Below are 20,181 nucleotides of genomic sequence, written 5' to 3'. Positions count from 1 at the left end.
GGTCCGCCGGGAGCACGTGTAGCATCGCAAGTCATGGTTTAATTAACCTATATATTTACTTGGCTAATAATACGCCCAATTTTGAGACATCTACTCGCCTGAAGTTTACATTTTTTGCAATATTGTCTCCTTTGTTTTGTATTTTCTTCTCCCAAAGACGAACGAACTGCCTCAGCTCTGATTATACCAGATAAAACTTTCTCCAGCCGTCGTCTCGGCGCGTGACACGCGAACCCTCTGGCTGATATTTGCAACGCGATCCTTACTTTGGATTAAATTCCAAACAGCCTATAGCGAGGCGTAGTTTTCACTCGACGCAAAGAGGCGTTTGCCGCCAAAGCGAGTCGCGAATTTCTCAACATGAATCTTTCTCAAAAGTCACACGATCAGAATGCCTATATAAAATATAGACGAATCAGAAGTACGCTGTTACTCCGGAATTCTTGGGACTCAAATACTTGGAAATTTAATTTTTGACAAACGGGCACGAATTGATAGAGCGTTTGCTTTTTCAGGTAGCGTTATACTAATTTACAATAATGACTGGCTTTCACGTGATCCGTTGTCTAGCTTGATAGAGTATAACAAAATTAAACAGAACTAATATAGACATGCACGTGTGGCAGTAGTAATGTAAATCATCATCTAAGTGTGATAACTGATGAGTACTCACGCATACGTACGGATGACACACTTTTAACGTAGCTGGACCAGCAAGCTTCCTGAGTCACGTTAACAAATTATCAGGCCACCATCGACTGCTTATTCATTCTGCTCACGTCCCCGTGAAACGCACTCGAGTATACGCGTGCAAAGTCATTTCGGAGATCAGCGCATCGCCTTAATCAGAATTTCAATATGACGCATAGTAAGAGCGGTAGAATGCTTCAGCGATTACCCTGTTTAGCGTTAACTTCGAGGTTGCTAGGATCGAAAATTTCACCGGGAATTGCTCTATTCTTTGCGAACAACCTAGACTCTATATATAATCCTCCATACTAGCAAGGACATTTTTTTTTGAAAATTTGTCGAATTCTAACAGGTTACAAGATCAGTCCGAAGCCGTGCAAGGGACCTGAACCAGGGGGTGATGAGGGGACCTGTATGTTCGTCTGGGAATGCATCAAGTCGGAGGGCAATCACGTGGGAGTCTGCGTAGATACCTTCATGTTCGGGAGCTGCTGTGTTCATAACGCCACAACGAACAATGTCAACGCTGATCCAGGGTTCGCGGGGAGTCCACCTCCGCGGCCATCGCTTGCAGAGGCTTTGTCCACCGCACCCACAAGGCCGACGTCCCCAAGCTCGCCATATTTACATCAGCAGAGCCAGTCGACGACTTCGTTGCCGAGGCCCCAGAACGTCGCGAGTGCCTCGAGTGGAAGCGCGCAGGGAGCCCAAAGGCCGAATTCCCAGCGACCCAGACCAGCTCAGAAGAGACCTTACGCCAAGCCCAACGCGAACCAAGACAATAGACTCGACCCTACAGCTCAGGGCTCCCGCCCGCAGGGTGTGAGGAATCCTTCGCTAAGTAACGGTCTACCCACGGTATCCGGCAGTCTGCTGGTGACTCAGGCGGATGACTCGAAAACGAAGACCCAAAGTCCTGGACACTCAATGCAGCACGAAGCAACCGGGCCCAGCGACAAAGTGGACAACTCTCACAACACGTTGATCGTAAAACTTCCGAGCAGAGTTCCTAGCCTGCCGGCAAGGCCCCACAGGCCTGGGTATGACCAGAAGCCTTCGACCGCTCAACGACCCTCGGAGTCACGACCTGATGATGGAAAAACCGGAGATGCTGACCTTGTCGTTCAGGCGACGATTCACCGACCCAGCGTTGAATTGGCCAATGAAGACGTAAGCCAAAGATCTTTCCAATGAATCTATTAGCAGGCCATGACCCTTTTATGCGTCAAAGCTAACACTCTTTGTTTCTAGGATACAGAAGTCGGAGTCCAACTGCACAGTCCAAACTACATACACACCGAACGTCCCCAGTGGGCCACGAAGCCTGCGGCGTCTCACAAGCCGTCGACAGACTACTCAAAACCTCACTTCTCTGTAAAAACAAGTACCTACCGACCCGGAACGTATATCTCTCATCAGAGTCAACCTAGCGATAGGCCGAACTTTGTGTCTAAGCCGCAATTCGACAGGATACCAGGGAAACCCACAAGTACCGTACGACCAACGTACTACAGCAGTCAAATGACCGGGTATAATCAATTATCTTTTGAACACATTTTGCCATCAATAAGACCTGAACGATGATTTCACTTGGGAAACGTCAAGCTATACTGAAAATTTGATTTGATTGTAGCACAGCCGGGCTCACTCAGCCATCAGTTCATTGGCAAGTGACCACAGAACCAGCTTTTATTACCAAACATAAACCTGCAACCAGCAGACCCCCTACGATTCTTGAAGCTGCCAGACCCACTGCTTCTAGTCCTCAAATCTGGTCCGAAAATAGCTGGACTCCTCCACAACCCTCCCTCAAACCTCATTGGACCGACGATCCGTCTTGGCTGAGCAATGGACCCCATAGCTTCCCTTCAAAACCTGCTGGATCCCAGAGACCCACGAGACCCACAAGTCCGAACAAACCCTACGAGGTCAGAGCGAAAAAACAAATAAGAATGAGTTTCATTTTTTTTTTTTTGTTTTGTTTCTTGGAAATACCATTGTCAGAGTAATATTGAAGCATCATGTTTCAGAGTTCAGTATATGAAAAACCAATGGGAGCAGCTCACTACATTACGACGTCTTACGTGGAAACGTCAACGAAATCAAAGCCCACGAAGAAGACCAACGCGTCGACAACGCCCACGAGCACGAGTACGACGAGCAGTACCACGACATCCACAACTACGACCACGACTACTGAGAAACCCGCGACAACGGTGTCGTATTCTTCAGCACCAACCTTGACGACGAAGAGGATACCAGGCACCGTGATGACAGTGTCTGCAATTTCCGACAACAAAGAAACGCAGTGTGGAGTTCCCCCGCTGTTTCCACGACCCGAGACTCGAATTGTTGGCGGTAAGGATGCCCCCTTCGGAAGATGGCCCTGGCAGGTCTCCGTGCGGAGAACCTCCTTCTTCGGATTCTCCAGCACCCACAGGTGCGGTGGTGCTGTTCTTAACGAAAACTGGATCGCGACCGCTGGTCACTGCGTCGACGAGTGAGTGGTAATTAATTAGTAATCCAAAGGGAGTCCTTCACAATGCAATTTCGAGCATTCAAAGTAATAGCAGCCGATTGCCACCTTTTTGACGCTAATTCGTTCACTCGTTTCAGTCTGCTAACGTCCCAGATACGTATCCGCGTCGGCGAGTACGACTTCTCGTCAGTCCAGGAGCGGCTGCCCTTCGTGGAAAGAGCTGTGGCTCGGAAGGTCGTGCACCCCAAGTACAACTTCTTCACCTACGAGTACGACCTCGCCCTTGTGCGTCTCGAGACTTCGCTGACGTTTGCTCCTCATATATCGCCAATCTGTTTACCCGCATCTGACGATCTTCTCATTGGCGAAAACGCTACCGTTACTGGGTGGGGCCGTCTCAGCGAAGGAGGAACGCTTCCTTCCGTTCTCCAGGAGGTACAAACGCTAAAATTAATCTACAGTCAGACTCTGCATCTCAATGTTTTGGATCTCCATGGTTAGTTATGTTTATCGATTTTTATTCCAGGTTTCTGTACCAATCGTTAGCAACGACAAGTGCAAGTCAATGTTCCTAAGAGCGGGTAGACACGAATTCATTCCCGACATCTTCCTCTGCGCAGGTCACGAGACCGGAGGACAGGATTCTTGCCAGGTCAGTTCAAGATCCTTCAGTATTTTCTGAGTAACAGAGGGTGAAATCGAAGAGTTCTTGATATCAGTGATAAATTTTTCCAGGGTGATTCTGGGGGACCTCTTCAGGTCCGGGGAAAAGATGGACGATACTTTCTTGCCGGTATTATATCCTGGGGAATTGGTTGCGCGGAAGCAAATCTCCCGGGAGTTTGTACGAGGATATCAAAGTTTGTTCCATGGATCCTCAAAAATGTGACTTAATCGAGGATTCATAGAAGCTCGAGTAACATGTACAAAGAGTTTGATCTCTACCACCATGAGGAACACGGGAGAAACCTCAAACGGAATCTACAACGTCCCAGTGAATGAGACACGTCTGAAGAACCTGAATGTTTTTCGTAAGCTTAGCGAATACACAAAAAATCTAAAAACTTGCGCAACCGCGTTGTGAGAAGTCCAAAAGGCAGCGTTGAGTTCGCCCAAGTTTATAATAACAAATAATAATATTCGCCAATGCCCTAGCGAAAATGGGAATCGATTTAATTTGTACAGTCAATGACGACTGAATCGCGATGATAAACTTACACGACTGTAATAGTTTTTCGTAACTCAAATGAAGTTAGATATTTTTGTGACGTGCCACCATATCTTCACATCTGGATAAACTATGACCTGCTATAACGGACACGATGTACAAGCACGTACTAAAAAACACCAGCTGCAGGTTTTTGCAACTGAAATAGAACTGCGGCGACATTTTTATGGTAGTATAAAATGAAAAAAAAGAGTGGCAAATGAAAATTATAATATATTAAATTTTTTTATAGTGAGGTGTCCAAACTATCCTACATATAAATGCTGCGGTCTTGCCCGGAACATGAATGATAAATGAATAAGCAATAATGAAGACATTACAAATAATTATATATCATTCTCACTAGATACCTATATAGTATATACTTGACATATACAGCTTGTTTCTTGTTCAACGTTTTTATACAGCACACATACGCGCACGAACACACATTTTTCTGTATAAAGCACGGCATAACTATATATGGTTGATTACGAATCAATATCATAATAATTAATAGCGCAAGTATATTTAATTATAACAATCACTGAAATATTTATGATATACAGTTGTTTATATAATATAAATCTTTTATTTATAAGCTGTGTCAAATAAATATCCTTCTATTCATACTCCTCCGTTTTAAATACCATTATTTTCGCGCATTATCTCGTTCGATTATCGGTTCATAATTTGGGCTGCATTTATAAATATGATATAAATTTACGTTAAAAAAAAATAGTACGTTATTCATCATTCGAATCCTATTTAAATTACGATAAAAATACTCAAAACCCATAATAATTACACGCGAATATAAGCCAAGCTTTAGTAAGATTTGTGTACAGGGCATTCCATATCAAATTGACCTGGGACTGACCCTCGACCTCCCCGATTTGACTCACGATTTTTCATATGATTGTTTTGACTCTCAAAAGCACTAAATTTTTCGGATTAATTTGAATTAGATACAAATTTTTTAAAAAACTGTATTGATTGAAACAGTTAAAAAATTTGAAATAATTGTGAAAAATCATGCGTCAGATATCAACATTTTTGAGTCTTGAGTCGTAGTAGGTGTTCCCTTGAAATTTTGTCGAGCTTTACCAAAAAAAAACATTTAAAAATATTAAAAGGAAAAATCAGATTACTATGGGCGCTTACTCAAACATTTTAATATGCAATACCGGATTTTTAAGAATGTTTCAGATTTCTAAATTGTACAAACGATTTGTTCATTTTGAAAAATTCTGACAAATTCGGGTTTGTACATGAAAATGTTTGAACAGGTGGCCACAAATTGACTCTTCCTTCTAGTTTTTCAAAATGATTCTTTCGAGAAAAATATAAAAGGAACGCCGGCCCACTCCAGCTTAAGGTTAAAAAATTTTGCTACCTGGCTGATTTGGTTTTTAAATTATGTCAAACGACATGGCCGTTTCAAAAATTGTAACTAATTCAAACGAATTCGTCAAATTTTGAAAAAAATGAATGCTTTCAAAAATCAAACGAATCATATAAAAAATCGCAAGGCAAATCGGAGGGGTCAAGGGTCAAACCCGAGTCGATTTGACATGGAATGCCCAAAATGCATGATACTTTTACTTGGATTCATTGCAAAAAAAAAAACTCTCTCAGAGCCTTCCATGTTTTTCCTTTTTCCGAAAAAAAAGTAAAACAATTCGATATTATGTATAGAAGGAACTGGAATCGAAAGTCGAGAACAGTGGAGTTAGAGAATCCGCGAATTTGCAGGATCTTCTATCCGCCCAGCGATCAAGGACACGCCTGTCTCCGCATCGATGATGAAAAAGAGGAATGGATGCTCAGCGACGAAACTCACTGGTCCAGCCCGCTCGAAAAGTCCGTTTCCTGAAGATTAATTCGTCAGGTTGTCAATGCTCAATTCCATTAAATGTGGCAAAAACTAGTTTCGCTCATGTCATGCTGATTCGGGTGGTGTATCTCGTGATCGAGAAATGAGTACGAACGGAAAAGAAATACCCTCACAGGGAAATAGGATTGGTTTGTTAGTCTACGAAGCTGATCGACCGCTGCGGTCACAAAAAGAAATAATTAGCTGACTACAGAATCATCTACCTCGAGTTCTATAAGCCGTGAAAACTTTGTGAACATAAGATTGAGTGTCAAGGATGGTGTGACTAATAGCACGATTAAAAATAAAACCACGATCATAGTAGATCTTAGATTGCGATACCATCCACTTGATCGAACATCGAGAATGAGGTGAATCGAGATGTGAGGCTACAGATTGGTTGGAGAGCATGATTGTTTCTATTCTCTGGTGTGACGCGGTCTTGGGACAGGATATCAGCCATTAAACTCGACAACTTTTACAACAATGCTGGGAATGCATTTATAATCACAGCTATTATCCAGTCACGCTAGATAGAAGGTAAGCATTTATGCAGTGAAAGAACAGAGGTTTTGATTCACCAAAAAACAAATAAATAGTTGTAGAGGGAAGTAGGAATAAACCCCCAACTTCCATCCTGTGGAAGTATTCAAGGTCAGAAGTGAAACAATTCTCGGCGAAGGACACCAAGAGAAACATCGTAAATTTCAACGAATAACTGGCAATGAGAGCTTCTGATTTTGGTAAAAAAATTTCACTTGCGTAAAAAACAAGTTGTGTAGTTCACAGCTCGCACGGACCTTCAATATAGTTATTCCACTTCTAAATGTGATGAAGTTTCGAAGAAAAAGACTTCCAGGAGAAGAAGCGTGGAGTTAGACCGTTACCAATTTATAACGATGTGATTGATAAAATGAAAATAGATAATATTTACAGAACCTAATAACATAGGACCTGGGTTAAAAGATTGGTAAGAATTCCGCCAGCTCGGAAGCCATGCATCGTAACGCTCGTTTCGAAAGACCCGTAGACGTGGCTCGGGGGTTGGAAGAAACCTTGGAGGAGACAGATCGGCCTGATAATAATTCCACTCACTCGAGTGCGTCCGGTCAGGCTTCATGTAATTTCGTATGTTAACACCGATGCTCTGCTGTACGTCCCGCGCGTAAACGCCCACGTCATCAGTCATGGGAGATAAATCGGCATCCCGCGGCTCGAAGACGTCTCTGATCCCAATCTGCGACCAAACGAAAGTTTCTTGTCAAAGCTCAAAAGCTCGAACAAGGTTCCACTGATAAAGGAATTTAATTGTCTCCGGTCAGGTAATACAAAAGTTTAAGTAATATCTGCAAAGGGTGTAGCCGGATCCCGAGGATAATTGCAGAAGGTTCATTGAAGCATTCAGAGTGTGATTTCGCTTGTATATTATTGTTAGTCGCTTCTTCAGAATAGTATTTGAAATTACGAGGCTGGCTCGATGTCACAAGTTTGAATTTCCTTTTAGATCTTGTTGTCTATTTCAGGAATTCGTCGTTCGACGAATTTCCTTTTCGCTCACAGAACGGGAAATCCGCATGAAAATATGTTTGATGTACTTAATACAGTTGCATGACGGAATCGGTGACATTTGAAAATCAAAGAGTCAGGTGTACTGTAACTCCATTCAATGTCGAATTTATTATCTGTGTGACCAACTCCGGCAAAATTTAGTTTGTGAAATATTTTCTGCTGTGACACAGGTGTACCCCATGCCAAGCGTTTAACACGTAAATTGCGACAATAATCTTGGAAATTAAGTGTAATGGACGGGATGTTCGTCAACGAGGACGGATTCACTTAAAATTGAGCAATTTGGTATAAACACTGTCTCAGGGTTAAAGGTCACGACGCGTGACAAGCAGAAAAGTTTTCTTTCTCACCTTGGTATGACGAGCAGCACGCAGTCATCATGCGTTACTAAATTTAGACTAGGCACTTCGTCAGCAATCGCACACGAATCCGTGATAGGTTGTTTGGATCGTGAGCTGCGTGATGTGCTTATAGGAAATTCCAAGGATTTCGAAGAAGAGAACAGATTCTGAACAACTGATCGCGACCAATGGCCTTTTATTGACTTACCCGCTGCAGAAAAGACGTTAAAGTGACGAACCCCTTGAGCATAAACGAAGGAATAATCGCTCTGACCCAGGCTGGATGTAGTTCCTTCCTCAGCTCCCTGAGGCCGACGCTTTCAAGCTCTTTAGCCAGTCGGCGAGTCCCATCCCTGTCCGTTGGCAGAAGTAAAAGAATGTTGTACCTCGGATCCTAGGGATGCAGTAGTCAAGTCGTGAGAACCCTGCAGTTAGGCGGAGTGGAGTGAAAAAACAGAATGTGAATAGTTAAAAACTAACGTCCAGAGGAAATTCCAATGCCAAGACCTGCAGGGATGGCAGGAATGCAAAAGGCAGGACAACTGTGTATGTCGCAGCAGAAACAACTGTTGGCTCTTCCCCGTTAACGAGGAAGGTCAGTTCACTCGAATCTTCAGAGACTTCGTCCAGCTTTGAGGAGTGCACTCGCCATCCTCCGACCTTACGAGTCCACGAAGTTTCCTCTAAAAAGAAAACCAAGCAATTAGAGAAATCGTGTTGCTCTCCTGGAGTGTGGTGTCCGTCTCCATATTGATCGCCGCAATTTCCACGGAATTGTAGCGTACCTGAGGCTCCGGGAGAGTCTGGATAGACAGGGAAACTTGGAAATTTCGGAATGTTAAAATGGCCGGGGAAATAACTTCTTGGACTCCTCGTTCCACGCTTTCGTCTATCACCTTCCAGTACAGCTTCACCACTTGCACTCCAGCTGACAGATTTCTCATTTTGATGATCACCGCCTTGTTCTGCAACTGTCAGTAAATTCGTGCTCCGGTCAGCGTTTTTCTCAGTAAAAGAATACTCCACAATTCTGTTGATCCACACGGCGCCGATTTCTTTCGAGTTGACCAAGTCTGATCTTGCCGTCACTTTTACCTCTGGCTCGGCAGATCTTGCATTTAACAGAGTCCTCACCACAGGATCCCTGATCCCAACGCCACGGACTCTTCGTCGTTCACGCGATTCCAATTCCAGAGATGAGGAAGTGGTCGTGATCTCGGCGCTGCCATTTTTGCGTTCCGAAGTAAGTAAAGTCTCAGTTTCAGAGCTCATCGAATCTAGTAACGTATCCACCTCAGCATCTGGAAGTATGGTTGTTGTATCTATACGACTTGTTGTAGACTCGGAAACAATTTCATTCGAGACCATCTCTTCCGGCTGTGGCGTAGTCCTTTCTTCCATTGCTGTCGTTGTTGCCAACTCTTCAAGACTTTCTTCGATCGTTTCTTCAGAGCTTGAAATGGACACGTCCGGCTCCGATTCATTCTCAGATCCATCTTCTTCCAAATCAATAGTCACTGTCGATGTACTCTCAGTTACTACATCCACTTCAGGGACCATCGGCGTCGTCGACTCGCCAGGAATTGTGGCTTCGGTGTTTACAGTAGTAGAACCTAATGTCGTGGTATCCGCCACTTCCTCGACGCTTGCCAAGGTAGTTTGCATTACAACTTCAGTTGTAGCATCCCTGGTAACCATAACCGGAGTATCCACCGTGACACTCATCGTTGTCAAAGAAACAAGTTCTGTAGTTTCATCGATCAATGCCTCCGTCAATGCCGAAGATGCCTGCAAAGTTGTTGTCAACAATTGCGTCGTCGTCGGGATGGGCAAGGTACTAGAAATGGTGGTTAGTTCCTCTCCAGAGTTATCGACCATCTCAGAAACCGTTATTGTTGGGGCAGGTATTGTTTCCGTGGTGATCATTCTGGTGGTTGTGTCCACGTCACTTGTCGCCGTCGTCAGCTCTTCGGTGCTGGCGATGATCGTCGTCGGCATATTTGAAGAGCTGGTCGAAGCCTCTCCGAAATCTTCACCTACCGATGTCGTTATGATCGTAGAGGATTCCGTCGTCTCGGATACGTCAACCGTAATCGGAGTAGTCGCGGGCAGGGAACTTGGATCTGAAGGGGTGGTAGGAGCTTCTGCCATAGTTTCTGGAAGTGTTGCTGAGGTTGAATTTTCGGTAGACCCGTTGGCTCTAGAAGCCACGTCGAAGCCGAGAAACTTGAGAACATTCTCGTACTCTGGTCTCAACTTTGTGTTGTCTCTGTTGAGAGTCAGGCCACCAAGAAACCCGTCAGGGCTGAGGTAGCTCTACGAAAGTAAATTTTATCCGATTGATTGCATAATTTTCGACGACTCTCGAGGTATATTCAACTATGTTTCATCAAAATTTTATAGGAAATTGTAAAAAGTCAACCGAGCAATTGAAAATGGCTAGGATGATGAAACCCCGCATACGTAGAGACACGATACTTTATCTAGATTCCCGAATAGAATTTCGATATTCGGTATGGAAAGGAGAATTGAAAAGGCGGAATTGAACGACTTCCCTTATATTGTCTGGCGTGATTCAATCTACGCCGAATCCAGAAAAGTTGTTACACGAGGCTCACCCTTAGCCTCCTGTGAATATCCCTAAGGCCAATCCTGGTGATGTCTTTTTCCTGGGGAAGATCAAGGGCGTGCACAATCTGCTCATGTCCAGGACCTGCTGATCCCTCGTACAATGCTGCCAAGACAAACCCAATCCCCGTAGGGGAAAACGCCACGTTTCCGTAACGCCCGGTCTCGCCGTATTGTTGCAAAATTCTCACCCCAAGATCATTGATCACATCCGTCATGATGTCCACTGGACGTTGAAACGGAGGTGCCTGAGAAGCCGGAAGATCATGCCAAGAAGAACCGTATCCTTGGACTTGGGTTGCCGCGGCTAAACGTGAGAAGTATGAATTCGCAGCCTTGTAAAGTTGTTATGATGACGCGTATGAAGATAATAAAATTGAGACTGCTATAGCATCTACGTTTGTTATGGGCAGGCGGTATTTTAAATTGACCATAAAACTGATTGGAAACAATTTTATAAATGCACCCAGTGTAGAGAAATTAATCTCAGACACTGTTATTTAAAGGCTAAAGTAACCGGAATAACATATTTGATGATAATAATTGATGACTCGTGATATTCGCAAGCAGAAAAAGACATTTCATATTAGAAATGGATATTGATTGGTTGCATTGGTATAACGAAATAACTTCCTGTGTCAAAGTCTATTTCCTGCTATAGATTTATGTGAAACTCAGATCTGAGTGGAAATTCGTTTTCTGGTATCATAGAGCATAGCGATTGGAGTAAACTTGACCGTCTGCAAATGAACGTACTATAAAGTAAGGCGAGGCATAATATCCACATGCTTAGAACTTGTTTTGAAAACTAGTTTTCGACAACCTGGACGTAAAATCAACTCGTCACACGTCACTCTCCGACTCTTCTGTAACTAGCGAACGGTTAATCGAGGTGTTTTATAAAAACGTAAGCCACACGCATCGCGTCTTGAATTTGGATTTCGAATGTAGAGCTGAGACACCGAGAGCTAGAACGAGACTACCGACTCGTCAGTTACGCGATTGGTATATACCGGGCATACCTACTCCACCTGACTCCGTACAGCAAGCGGTCAGCGCGTTGTTCGCCAAGACGGAGGTACGTTGGGCCCCTCGTTGGACCCCGAGGCTTGCACAAGGCGCAACTGGGCAAAGGAGGGGGCTTGGAGTTGAGAACCCGAAGGGGCGGGAAGGGAGCGGAGACTTTTTCAGAGGCAAGGTCGTCAGGTAGATAACCCCGTTGGTTCCATCATCTCTACAGTCGTAATCTCCCTTTCTCTCCCCCCTCATCTACAGTGCCAATCACTCTGTTAACGCTAATTGTTTTCCGCAAAGATTTCACATCGGTATACCAGAACCTAAGCTTCTCCGTACCGATTTATGAATTAATATGCGCGCTTCAAGATCTTGCGTAGGTACTGTCGTGAATTTAGAAAAGGACCTAACGAATAATAAAAGTCAACTCATCAGCTACATTGAAAAAAACTCCGTCTACGCGGCAAGTAGGATAAATTCATGCGCGGATTACTCAATTTGCAAGATAACGCCGCGTCGAGTAGCTGTTCGCGTATTCAGCTTGCCGTGGCGAATGAAGAGCAGGATGTTTCACTTGTTAAAATCGTGGAAGAATTAACGAGTCGGACGAATGCTGAACTCGACATTTAACCCCTTCTGGGATTGGTGTACACATGCCATATCCACGAGAGTACGTATTTTTTTACCGTGCTCATGCACTAAATCCTTAATGCGAAACACAGCAAGTGTTTCCTCAATAAAATGCATCTACTGAAGAACGGGGTGTTGTAGAACAGCAGAAATAGTTTTGTCACGCTTCGGGAGCCCCTCTAAGTCGATGTCTTTTGCTTGCAGTCGCGAGGACAATTAGTTGAGTACATGTACGTGTCATATATTACTTCACAGGTAAGAAAATAATGGTCTGAATAACTGTTATTGTAGTTATTAAAGTTACAGAAGAGAAATATGCGGATCCGCAGGATGGCGTAGCTATCCGATTTTCAACGGTAATTCATGCCTGGTCTAGAGGATATTATATAGTGGAGAATTATTATTATAGACGCATGCGTATTATACCGTTACAACGCAATATCTGATCACGGAGGCTGCTGGATGAATCTTGGGAATCAAAATTGTAAATCTGAACTGGCTCCTCGGGGTACATCTACTTTCGAATCCATAGCTTTGAACTGTCAAGTACACCCGAAAAATGTTGATTATGATAATTGAATTTATGGAGCTAGGCTCAGGTTTATGATTGTTTATGTACAAGAGAGTACTTAACATTTTTTTATGACGCGATTCTAAATAAGAGGAGAGTATAACTCGTCAATGAAGTTAATGTAATCGCTTAAAAACGAATGGATATATTTATTATACGTTTACTTCGCTATAATATCCACATGTGCAAACATTTGTTAAACTAGATATTATAATAAGCTTTCTCCGAGTAGCAGGTTGCAGTAATTCAGTTACTCCAGCTATATTACATGTGTTAAATATGGGGAATCTCTAGAAGAATAGAGACTTTCGTTGCTTCTGAAATGATTTTTTTATGCTACTCTTCTTACGAAATTTATCCGCTGCATGAATCAGGTCAGACCCGATTCTAAATCCAAGCCATACGTGATTTCAATCGCAAAATTAAAATTAGGAGAAATAAATACTGAATATCAAACATTTATTACAGTCATAGTTTGAACTGCGTTACAGACACCGTAGAAGTGACATCACATCAAATTCATGAGCCCATAAACATCGTGGACACGTGTGCAAATACTACGTTTGCGAAAGAGCGAGTCAGTAGTGCAATGTCAGTAGTCGAATTAAATATCTCTTTCGAGGAGAGGGAAATTTAATGTACGGTGTTGTGCACACGTTTTGCCGAAATAAACTTATATAGGTAATCCACACATACGAATATGATAAATTTTCATTTTTCTTATGCACATAGGCGGATCATTACATGTAATCTAAAAGTTGGCAATTATTTATTTCAAATACGTTATCGTCGTGAAGATACATCTACGTCCTTACGTACTTAATGGTAACTGCGTCTGACCGCCTGTGAGGATCATTATCCGTTACGTAATTCAACAACTTTTACCTCCACGCTTCGTATATATTCACACTAAATAAGAGCTACAACTAGAAAACAATAGCCTCACAATTTCGTTTGGTCGATTCATGCAATCATAGGATGGATTCAATCATTGATGAACAATCAGAAGGGATAAAGGCGAAAATAAAATGCCCCCGAAAAACTTGCTATCGAAATGTCTAATGCTGAAATAAATTCAAATAACAAGATGACGTTCTAACATTTCAATTTTTCCGCAGAATTTGGCGCAAAACAGTTTCCTAGTTCTAAACCGCGTGTATATCACACATCATGTGACATAAGGTCGAATTAGTTTTTGCTCGAGAAGCGTCTTGCGTTTGACCCAAAAAAACTCACACCCCAGCATGAGGATAGCAAGGATGAACCCTGCAACGAAAATAGTCCTCATCAATTACCGCCGAGGTCCAGCCTTCAAAAGAGCGTATAACAAGAGCTAGGAAACGGATTTAATAACTTGGTATAGCATGACACCGGAAAGTCGTTTGGGATGTTGGTAATTGCTGAGTACATTGCCAGCTGATTCAGAAGCGGCGCAAGGCCGAAATAAATAACATGTATTATCGCGAGGGATGACATGGTGGCAATATTTAATAAATTTTTGGCGAGTTGACTTACGCAACTGAATAGAGGCTCGGGTGCCTTACCTATAAAAAGTAGAAAAAAGCTTCCCTGCATGTCGTCCATGTTAACCTTATGGTTGCTAGTCTCTTGACTTACGCCTGGCCTTTCCCAGCACTTGTCTTTTATCGGCATTCTCTCCGCCGTCCATTTCTGAATCAGTCCTACTTGGTGCATTCGTTTCAGTCTGTAGAACCGTAACATTATTATATAATTTAAATTGAGGTAAAGATGAATAATTTTTCGAATCAATGAGACCAGTACAGTGCAAATGCTCCTGGTTACCAAGAAGCGGATTTTCACTTTCCACATACACGTGTAAGTTAGCGCATGCTGCAAGCATTGGCAAAGCGAGGATATAGAAAGGGAAAAAGAATGCTGTAATCCTGCTATAGTGGAGGTGAAAATCCGGACCGTGATTCACCAGCGTTGCTTGTCAAATACTAGAAGCAATTTAACACGGTCGTGGTCGTTCTGACCCTTGAACATCGAATGTATTCGTTTATACCGTGTCAGTTACCCCACGCAACTTTGCATGGCTGCAACTGCATCCGACAACGAGGAAAAAGAAAACGCACGATGAAACTTACTCGGAGTTAATGATTGAGAGATAGGGACTACCGGGTGCAACGATCATGGCGATTGGTTCCGGGACGAACTCTTCTGCACTGAGAGAAAAGTCGCATCTTCCGGTCGCGAGAAGTTCCTTCCTCATGACGAACCTGAGCGACGTTCGCCAGTCGACCAGGACGTGATTTCCTTCCTTGACGCGCTTCATTAAATCCGTATCGTTCGTGACGTTGGGCCTTGCGGCTCCGGAAAAGAATCTCCGAAATTTGGGCTCCTCGGATGAACCAAGGAAATCGAAGAGGTAACTTCCGCTCGGCAGAGTCCAAGTGAGTTCGTGCTCCCTTGCCAGGACGTCGTCTATCGATGAGACAGAGGCGTCTATCCTCGGAAAAGTTAGAAAAGCGACTAAGTTACCGCTGTAAGTGGCGACGACTACCAAAACCACCAACCACCATGTCCCAACGATCAGTCGGCCGCTGTCAGCTCGTGGTAGATTCATCCCTCCTGAAGTTTTTAATCTGATAAATGAGCGCTAGGAGCTATAAACGGGATTCCTTTCGGCTTTCCTACCTTGCTGAAGCAGAGCGCCGTACACATACCACATGCAGTCCCAGGGCGATCTCAGTCCTGGTGACAACGGCGTGTTCGAATAAAACGGACTCCAGTTGTGGATCAGGTACAATATCGGTCCCATAGCTATTATGGCCCCCGCCAGACATCCCCAAGTCTGAAAATACCCTGCATACGTATAAGTAGGTATCGCCACGCTTCCAGGATTAATTGAAATTGAACTCTTTCCGGAAGTTTCAATTTATTGTGAAGCAGCCCACAACAATTAGTATCTTGACCATTCTTCACAGCAAAAACAATAGCTAATTATCAATTTCCTGCTTTCGAATTTACACTGGCGCGCAAACTCAGACCTTCGAGATCACGCGATGCGACCCGTTGCATAAGGCAGTTGCATTTAGCGTTCAATGAGATCGCTTACCTTCCCAATATTCTCTATTGAAAACTGACATGAGAATCGATTACCATCTAATCGAAAAATTGTGGTGTTGGTAATTGACGAATTAAAATGAATCATTAATTACACGCGGTTTAAAACAGTCATTTTGAATCTAAGAAAGTAAACGGCCCACCAACCTCCTTGGTATATGGAGACGTGAAAAGTAGCGCCCTGGACAATTGTTTGGGCCTAGAGGCAAGCAGACTGTAAGTCTGAGTGGAAACTGGTCGGGTAAAATTGACCATGCTATTTTTTTGCTCGTTAACGGTGTAAGCGCAAGCGGCGATCAGGACCTTTTTCGAACGGACGACCTCGATGACGTTTGAAGAAATGCTGTTAGTCATGGAAGGCTGCTCGCTGTTCGTCGCCTGCGATTGAGATAAAGCTTTATCGTGGAAATGCGGTTATTTAAAAATATACTCGAGCACCAACCATCAAACCACACTACACTACCCGGACAGCTATAAAATTTCTTAAAAATCTAACTGTTCGAGACTAAAAAAATATCCTTCGTCTGTACCCTTCCAGCATCACCAAGGCTCAAAGGCTTAACCATCTGATCTTGTTCATCCGATTCGATGAGGACGTTATAAGTGAAGTTGAGCCGATGACTGAGCTGCTTTAGTACGTCAAAAATAAGCCCGTCGAACACAGCCTGGCCGGTTTTACTTCGATTAATTATTTGCCACGGAGGATTCTGAAAGCACACGACGTGCTGTTCATTCCCTGCACAGTCCCACAAGAATTACGTCACTTCCTATATCCACGTCTCATGTATCATACGCACGTGGAATGTGATTACTGGAAGTGTCTTTCCCCTGAAACCGTGTACCACGTGGGGAAATATCGCATCGGTCATCACGGCACCGAGTCGAGGAGACCAAGTTCCGGTAACGATGAAATAGCCCGTCCCATTGTCGCTCGCGTCTGATATTTTTTTCCCAGTAACAAAGGACTCCCCCCAGGTTATCGCTGACGTGACTGTCCAGGACAAACACCTGTCGCACTTCCCCCCCGATCCAGATCGACTGATAAAAAGCTCTTTCTGTGTGTGTACCGTGAAACAAAGACAAATATACAGTACGTTAAGGAGTGGCTGTGCAATTTTTACGAAAGAGAAAAGTAGTCGCCGTAAGTCAAGAAACGTCGCATTGCTAAACCACCATCTTATCCAGAACGTCCCGACGTCGTTCCCTTTTTGTAAATCTTATCGCCTCGAATTCCTCCTCGGTAACTTGTTCCGACAATTTAGTCTCCTCGGCAAGTGAGTCCTCGAGAGCAATTGCCAATGCCCTGGTGAGATCTTTCACGTCGCAAGTAAGTCCTCCCTAAAACGGAAAATCCCGTTACCTTGAGGTCGACTTGAGCCAGCCTAACTAGCTACAACTTTAAGAGTGTCGCATTCCAATTTCGGCGAAAACAAATTGGCAGGTGATCGGAATATCAGTGATTCAACCATCGATATCACGGTTTCTTCTCAAAAATGATACTTCACATTCATTACCGACGTCATGAAAAATTGTGTCAGTTTATCATGTTCGCATAATCTTACATGACAAGTTGTTATATCCGTATTCGTCGTATTGTGAAGAATAGCCACGTTCTGTCCCTCGTTCAGGATCTCATTTAACATAGTCACGTTCTGATCTCGTGAGGTTGTGTCACTCGTAATGTACAGCCATTGCGTTGCAGGGTTAACCATATTTAACGACTTAGCCTTGAACGAAAAGTTATAGATAAAATAAAAATAACACCGTGCCCGAAAAATCGGTGAGGAAGAAATAAACAATTATTGTACGAGGCGATGCGTAGGCGAATAAACTAAAAACAGAGCGGAAACACGTGATTGAATAGTGCAACTACCAAGCCGTATCCTGTTTGATAATTCTGGTGTTTATAAAAATAAAATTGAGTCATTGATGAGCGTACCACTTCCATTATCAAGCCGACCATGTCGATCGTCACAATGACAAGGAAGCAACTTCCAAGCCTCTCCTCGGAAAAACTTGAGAGAATTTTCAATACTTCCTGCCTCTTGCCTCGGTCTGATTTCGCCTCTTTGATCGTGAAAATAGATCTAGTCGTCGGGACTAGTCGCGAGTCTAAAAGTTCAACTGACAGAGCAATCATTACTCTGCTGATCGTATCTCTTCCTGCAAGTACGGTATTTTCTATTCAGCGTATCGTTACAAACACCACGCTTCGATCGTGCGTCCGCCCGTAAACAATAAACTCCCCCCCGTCGTATAATAATGATGGACCAGAAGAACCCAGCGTTATTCAGTCATAATATTATGCTCGTAATTCATACCAAAAGTCTCATCATGCAGGACGTTTAGTTTACTCCAAGTAAGGGCCGATCTCGTTCTCAGGTCCAGAAGCACCTGTGATAATTCCTCTCCAGGATGCAACAGCGGAACGCTGATGCCTTCGTGGTCGGGAAATCGCGGACAATCTGCATCTTGGAACAAGTATCCAGAAGTGTCTTTACCTTCGACGTTCCGTTCTCACCTTATATATAGGTATACATATATGATTTTCAGGCGGTGTTCGAATTACTTTGCTTACCCGTAATTGCGATGTGTACGAGGTCTTCCCTCTTGGCCTGGTGAAATAATTTCCATGTTTCATGGCACGTTGTAATCGAGAGTAATGCAGTGTAATCTAATAGGCAGGGAGTTGGTATGTATACATGAGTATGGCATGAAATTTCCCCTGCTGAAAATGTTCATGTAATAAATCATAAGATGTTATGACCGTCATCAGCATGCAATTTATTGCATGATTTATCCAGTAAATTCGAAAAAAATATATAAAAAATCACGTAATAAATTGTAAAAGCGCGAACCGTCAAATATACTAGATCAAAAATCGTATCTCTTTTTTCGTGATCCATTACGTGATCTTTTATGTAATTTGTGTCGACTTTACAAAATAAATCATGTAACAAATGACACGTTTATTTCGGTCATAACATTATATGATTCAAGACATGGTCATTTTTAATGGGGTCGCTGTAACGTAAGTATTAATCACTTCCATACCTCGACGCAAGTTGGGACTTGAATCGGTAAAAGCATGTGCTTCAATTCTTCCAAACCGCATATTTTCGTCGACTGTTTTTGAAACTATTCGATATAATTCAGTCGACCCGGTTTCATAATTTGTTTTTCCCTGGAATATATGCTTATCGACCACAATAGCTGCGGCATATAAACATTCGTTACTCAAAGAATCACATACGAATACATTCGCTACGAATATATTAAAAATGTTTTTATTTTTCCCATACCCATTGTTGCGTTAGCTGTAATCAGCGAAGGGAAATCACTAGATCGAACGGTGGAGGATGCGATGACTATAAAAAAAAGCGGCAGAAACATTTGAACGTTAACCGAATGTATATCTTCACCGGAGAAAAACTTGATACTCCCTTGGTCAATTCAATTTCCAGTGCCAGTCAAACATGATTTCGAATTTTCATTTTTTCTCTCACTAAAAATCAGCTACTCGTACTTTCTTGTACACGATCACACCAGCAGTGCGATCAAATGCCCCCAGTTAAACCAGAAGGTACGGAATTCGCCGTTCAATCGACCGTAAAGGTTACAGTTTCAATAAATGATTATCGGAAACCGATCGAAGCTAATTTAAAATCCCATCTACTCGAATCCGTATAAGAGCTCGCTTTATATTAATGGCAGCAATTTTTCGTTTCGGTGGCATAAGATGCGTTTTTATTTCGATCAAGTTTCACGATACTTGTACGATTATTATAACCACATACGATATTTTTCGTACAACGAATTCACGATAATAACGAACATTTTTCTCGCCGAGACAGCTTTCGCTTTGATCGTTGATACGTAACTCGAGATATTGGATTCAAAGGTCGGCGCGCCCCGCAGGCGTGCAGGTTACCTTGTAGTAGTACGTTCGTCAGATATCCTAGGTGGCAGCAGGGAGCGGATGATGTGTTACCTCTTTATTTACATCGATAAAGAAGCGCCGTAAGAGGAAAGAAAGTCTGTATGTGGAAAGCTTGATTAATTCGTTGTACGCTTGCTGAACCGATCTCA

General features: G+C 43.1%; 2 protein-coding genes across 3 annotated transcripts in view; one reads left to right on the top strand and one right to left on the bottom strand.

Annotated features, from left to right (window-relative positions):
* The window catches only part of LOC107226769 (serine proteinase stubble-like), a 29,207-nt gene extending 23,811 nt beyond the window's left edge, over positions 1–5,396 (top strand). For both annotated transcript variants that reach the window (XM_015667682.2, XM_046743066.1), the window contains exons 3-9: positions 1,043–1,860; positions 1,942–2,219; positions 2,324–2,618; positions 2,721–3,190; positions 3,307–3,604; positions 3,696–3,821; positions 3,905–5,396. In XM_015667682.2, coding sequence (XP_015523168.2) covers positions 1,043–1,860; positions 1,942–2,219; positions 2,324–2,618; positions 2,721–3,190; positions 3,307–3,604; positions 3,696–3,821; positions 3,905–4,063 — 2,444 coding nt within the window. In that variant the 3' untranslated portion in view covers positions 4,064–5,396. The remainder of the gene's footprint in view (positions 1–1,042; positions 1,861–1,941; positions 2,220–2,323; positions 2,619–2,720; positions 3,191–3,306; positions 3,605–3,695; positions 3,822–3,904) is intronic.
* On the bottom strand, positions 4,887–20,156 carry LOC107226741. Its single transcript, XM_046743065.1, has 20 exons — positions 20,024–20,156; positions 19,395–19,460; positions 19,147–19,305; positions 18,671–18,766; positions 18,414–18,563; positions 18,032–18,255; positions 17,655–17,819; positions 17,266–17,430; positions 16,890–17,147; positions 16,623–16,799; positions 16,240–16,470; positions 15,664–15,820; positions 15,114–15,597; positions 14,550–14,710; positions 10,781–11,097; positions 8,948–10,478; positions 8,643–8,845; positions 8,371–8,556; positions 7,192–7,489; positions 4,887–6,248 (listed from the first exon to the last, which is right to left on the bottom strand). Exons 2-20 carry the CDS (start codon positions 19,396–19,398, stop codon positions 6,109–6,111), a joined length of 5,106 nt encoding a protein of 1,701 aa, XP_046599021.1. The 5' UTR covers positions 19,399–19,460; positions 20,024–20,156; the 3' UTR covers positions 4,887–6,108.
* Positions 20,157–20,181: the final 25 nt, after the last annotated feature.

Source organism: Neodiprion lecontei, chromosome 6 (genome assembly GCF_021901455.1).
Source record: "Neodiprion lecontei isolate iyNeoLeco1 chromosome 6, iyNeoLeco1.1, whole genome shotgun sequence".
NCBI classification, from domain to species: Eukaryota; Metazoa; Arthropoda; class Insecta; order Hymenoptera; family Diprionidae; genus Neodiprion; species Neodiprion lecontei.
This window is presented reverse-complemented; position numbering and strand designations above follow the sequence as displayed.

Excerpts from the sequence above, each read along its gene's own strand:
- LOC107226741 (XM_046743065.1), bottom strand. Across the intron at positions 18,256-18,413 it reads CCTGCATGATGAGACTTTTG|GAAGAGATACGATCAGCAGA; the intron begins GTATGAATTACG and ends CCGTACTTGCAG. Across the intron at positions 10,479-10,780 it reads ATATTCACAGGAGGCTAAGG|AGCTACCTCAGCCCTGACGG; the intron begins GTGAGCCTCGTG and ends TTACTTTCGTAG.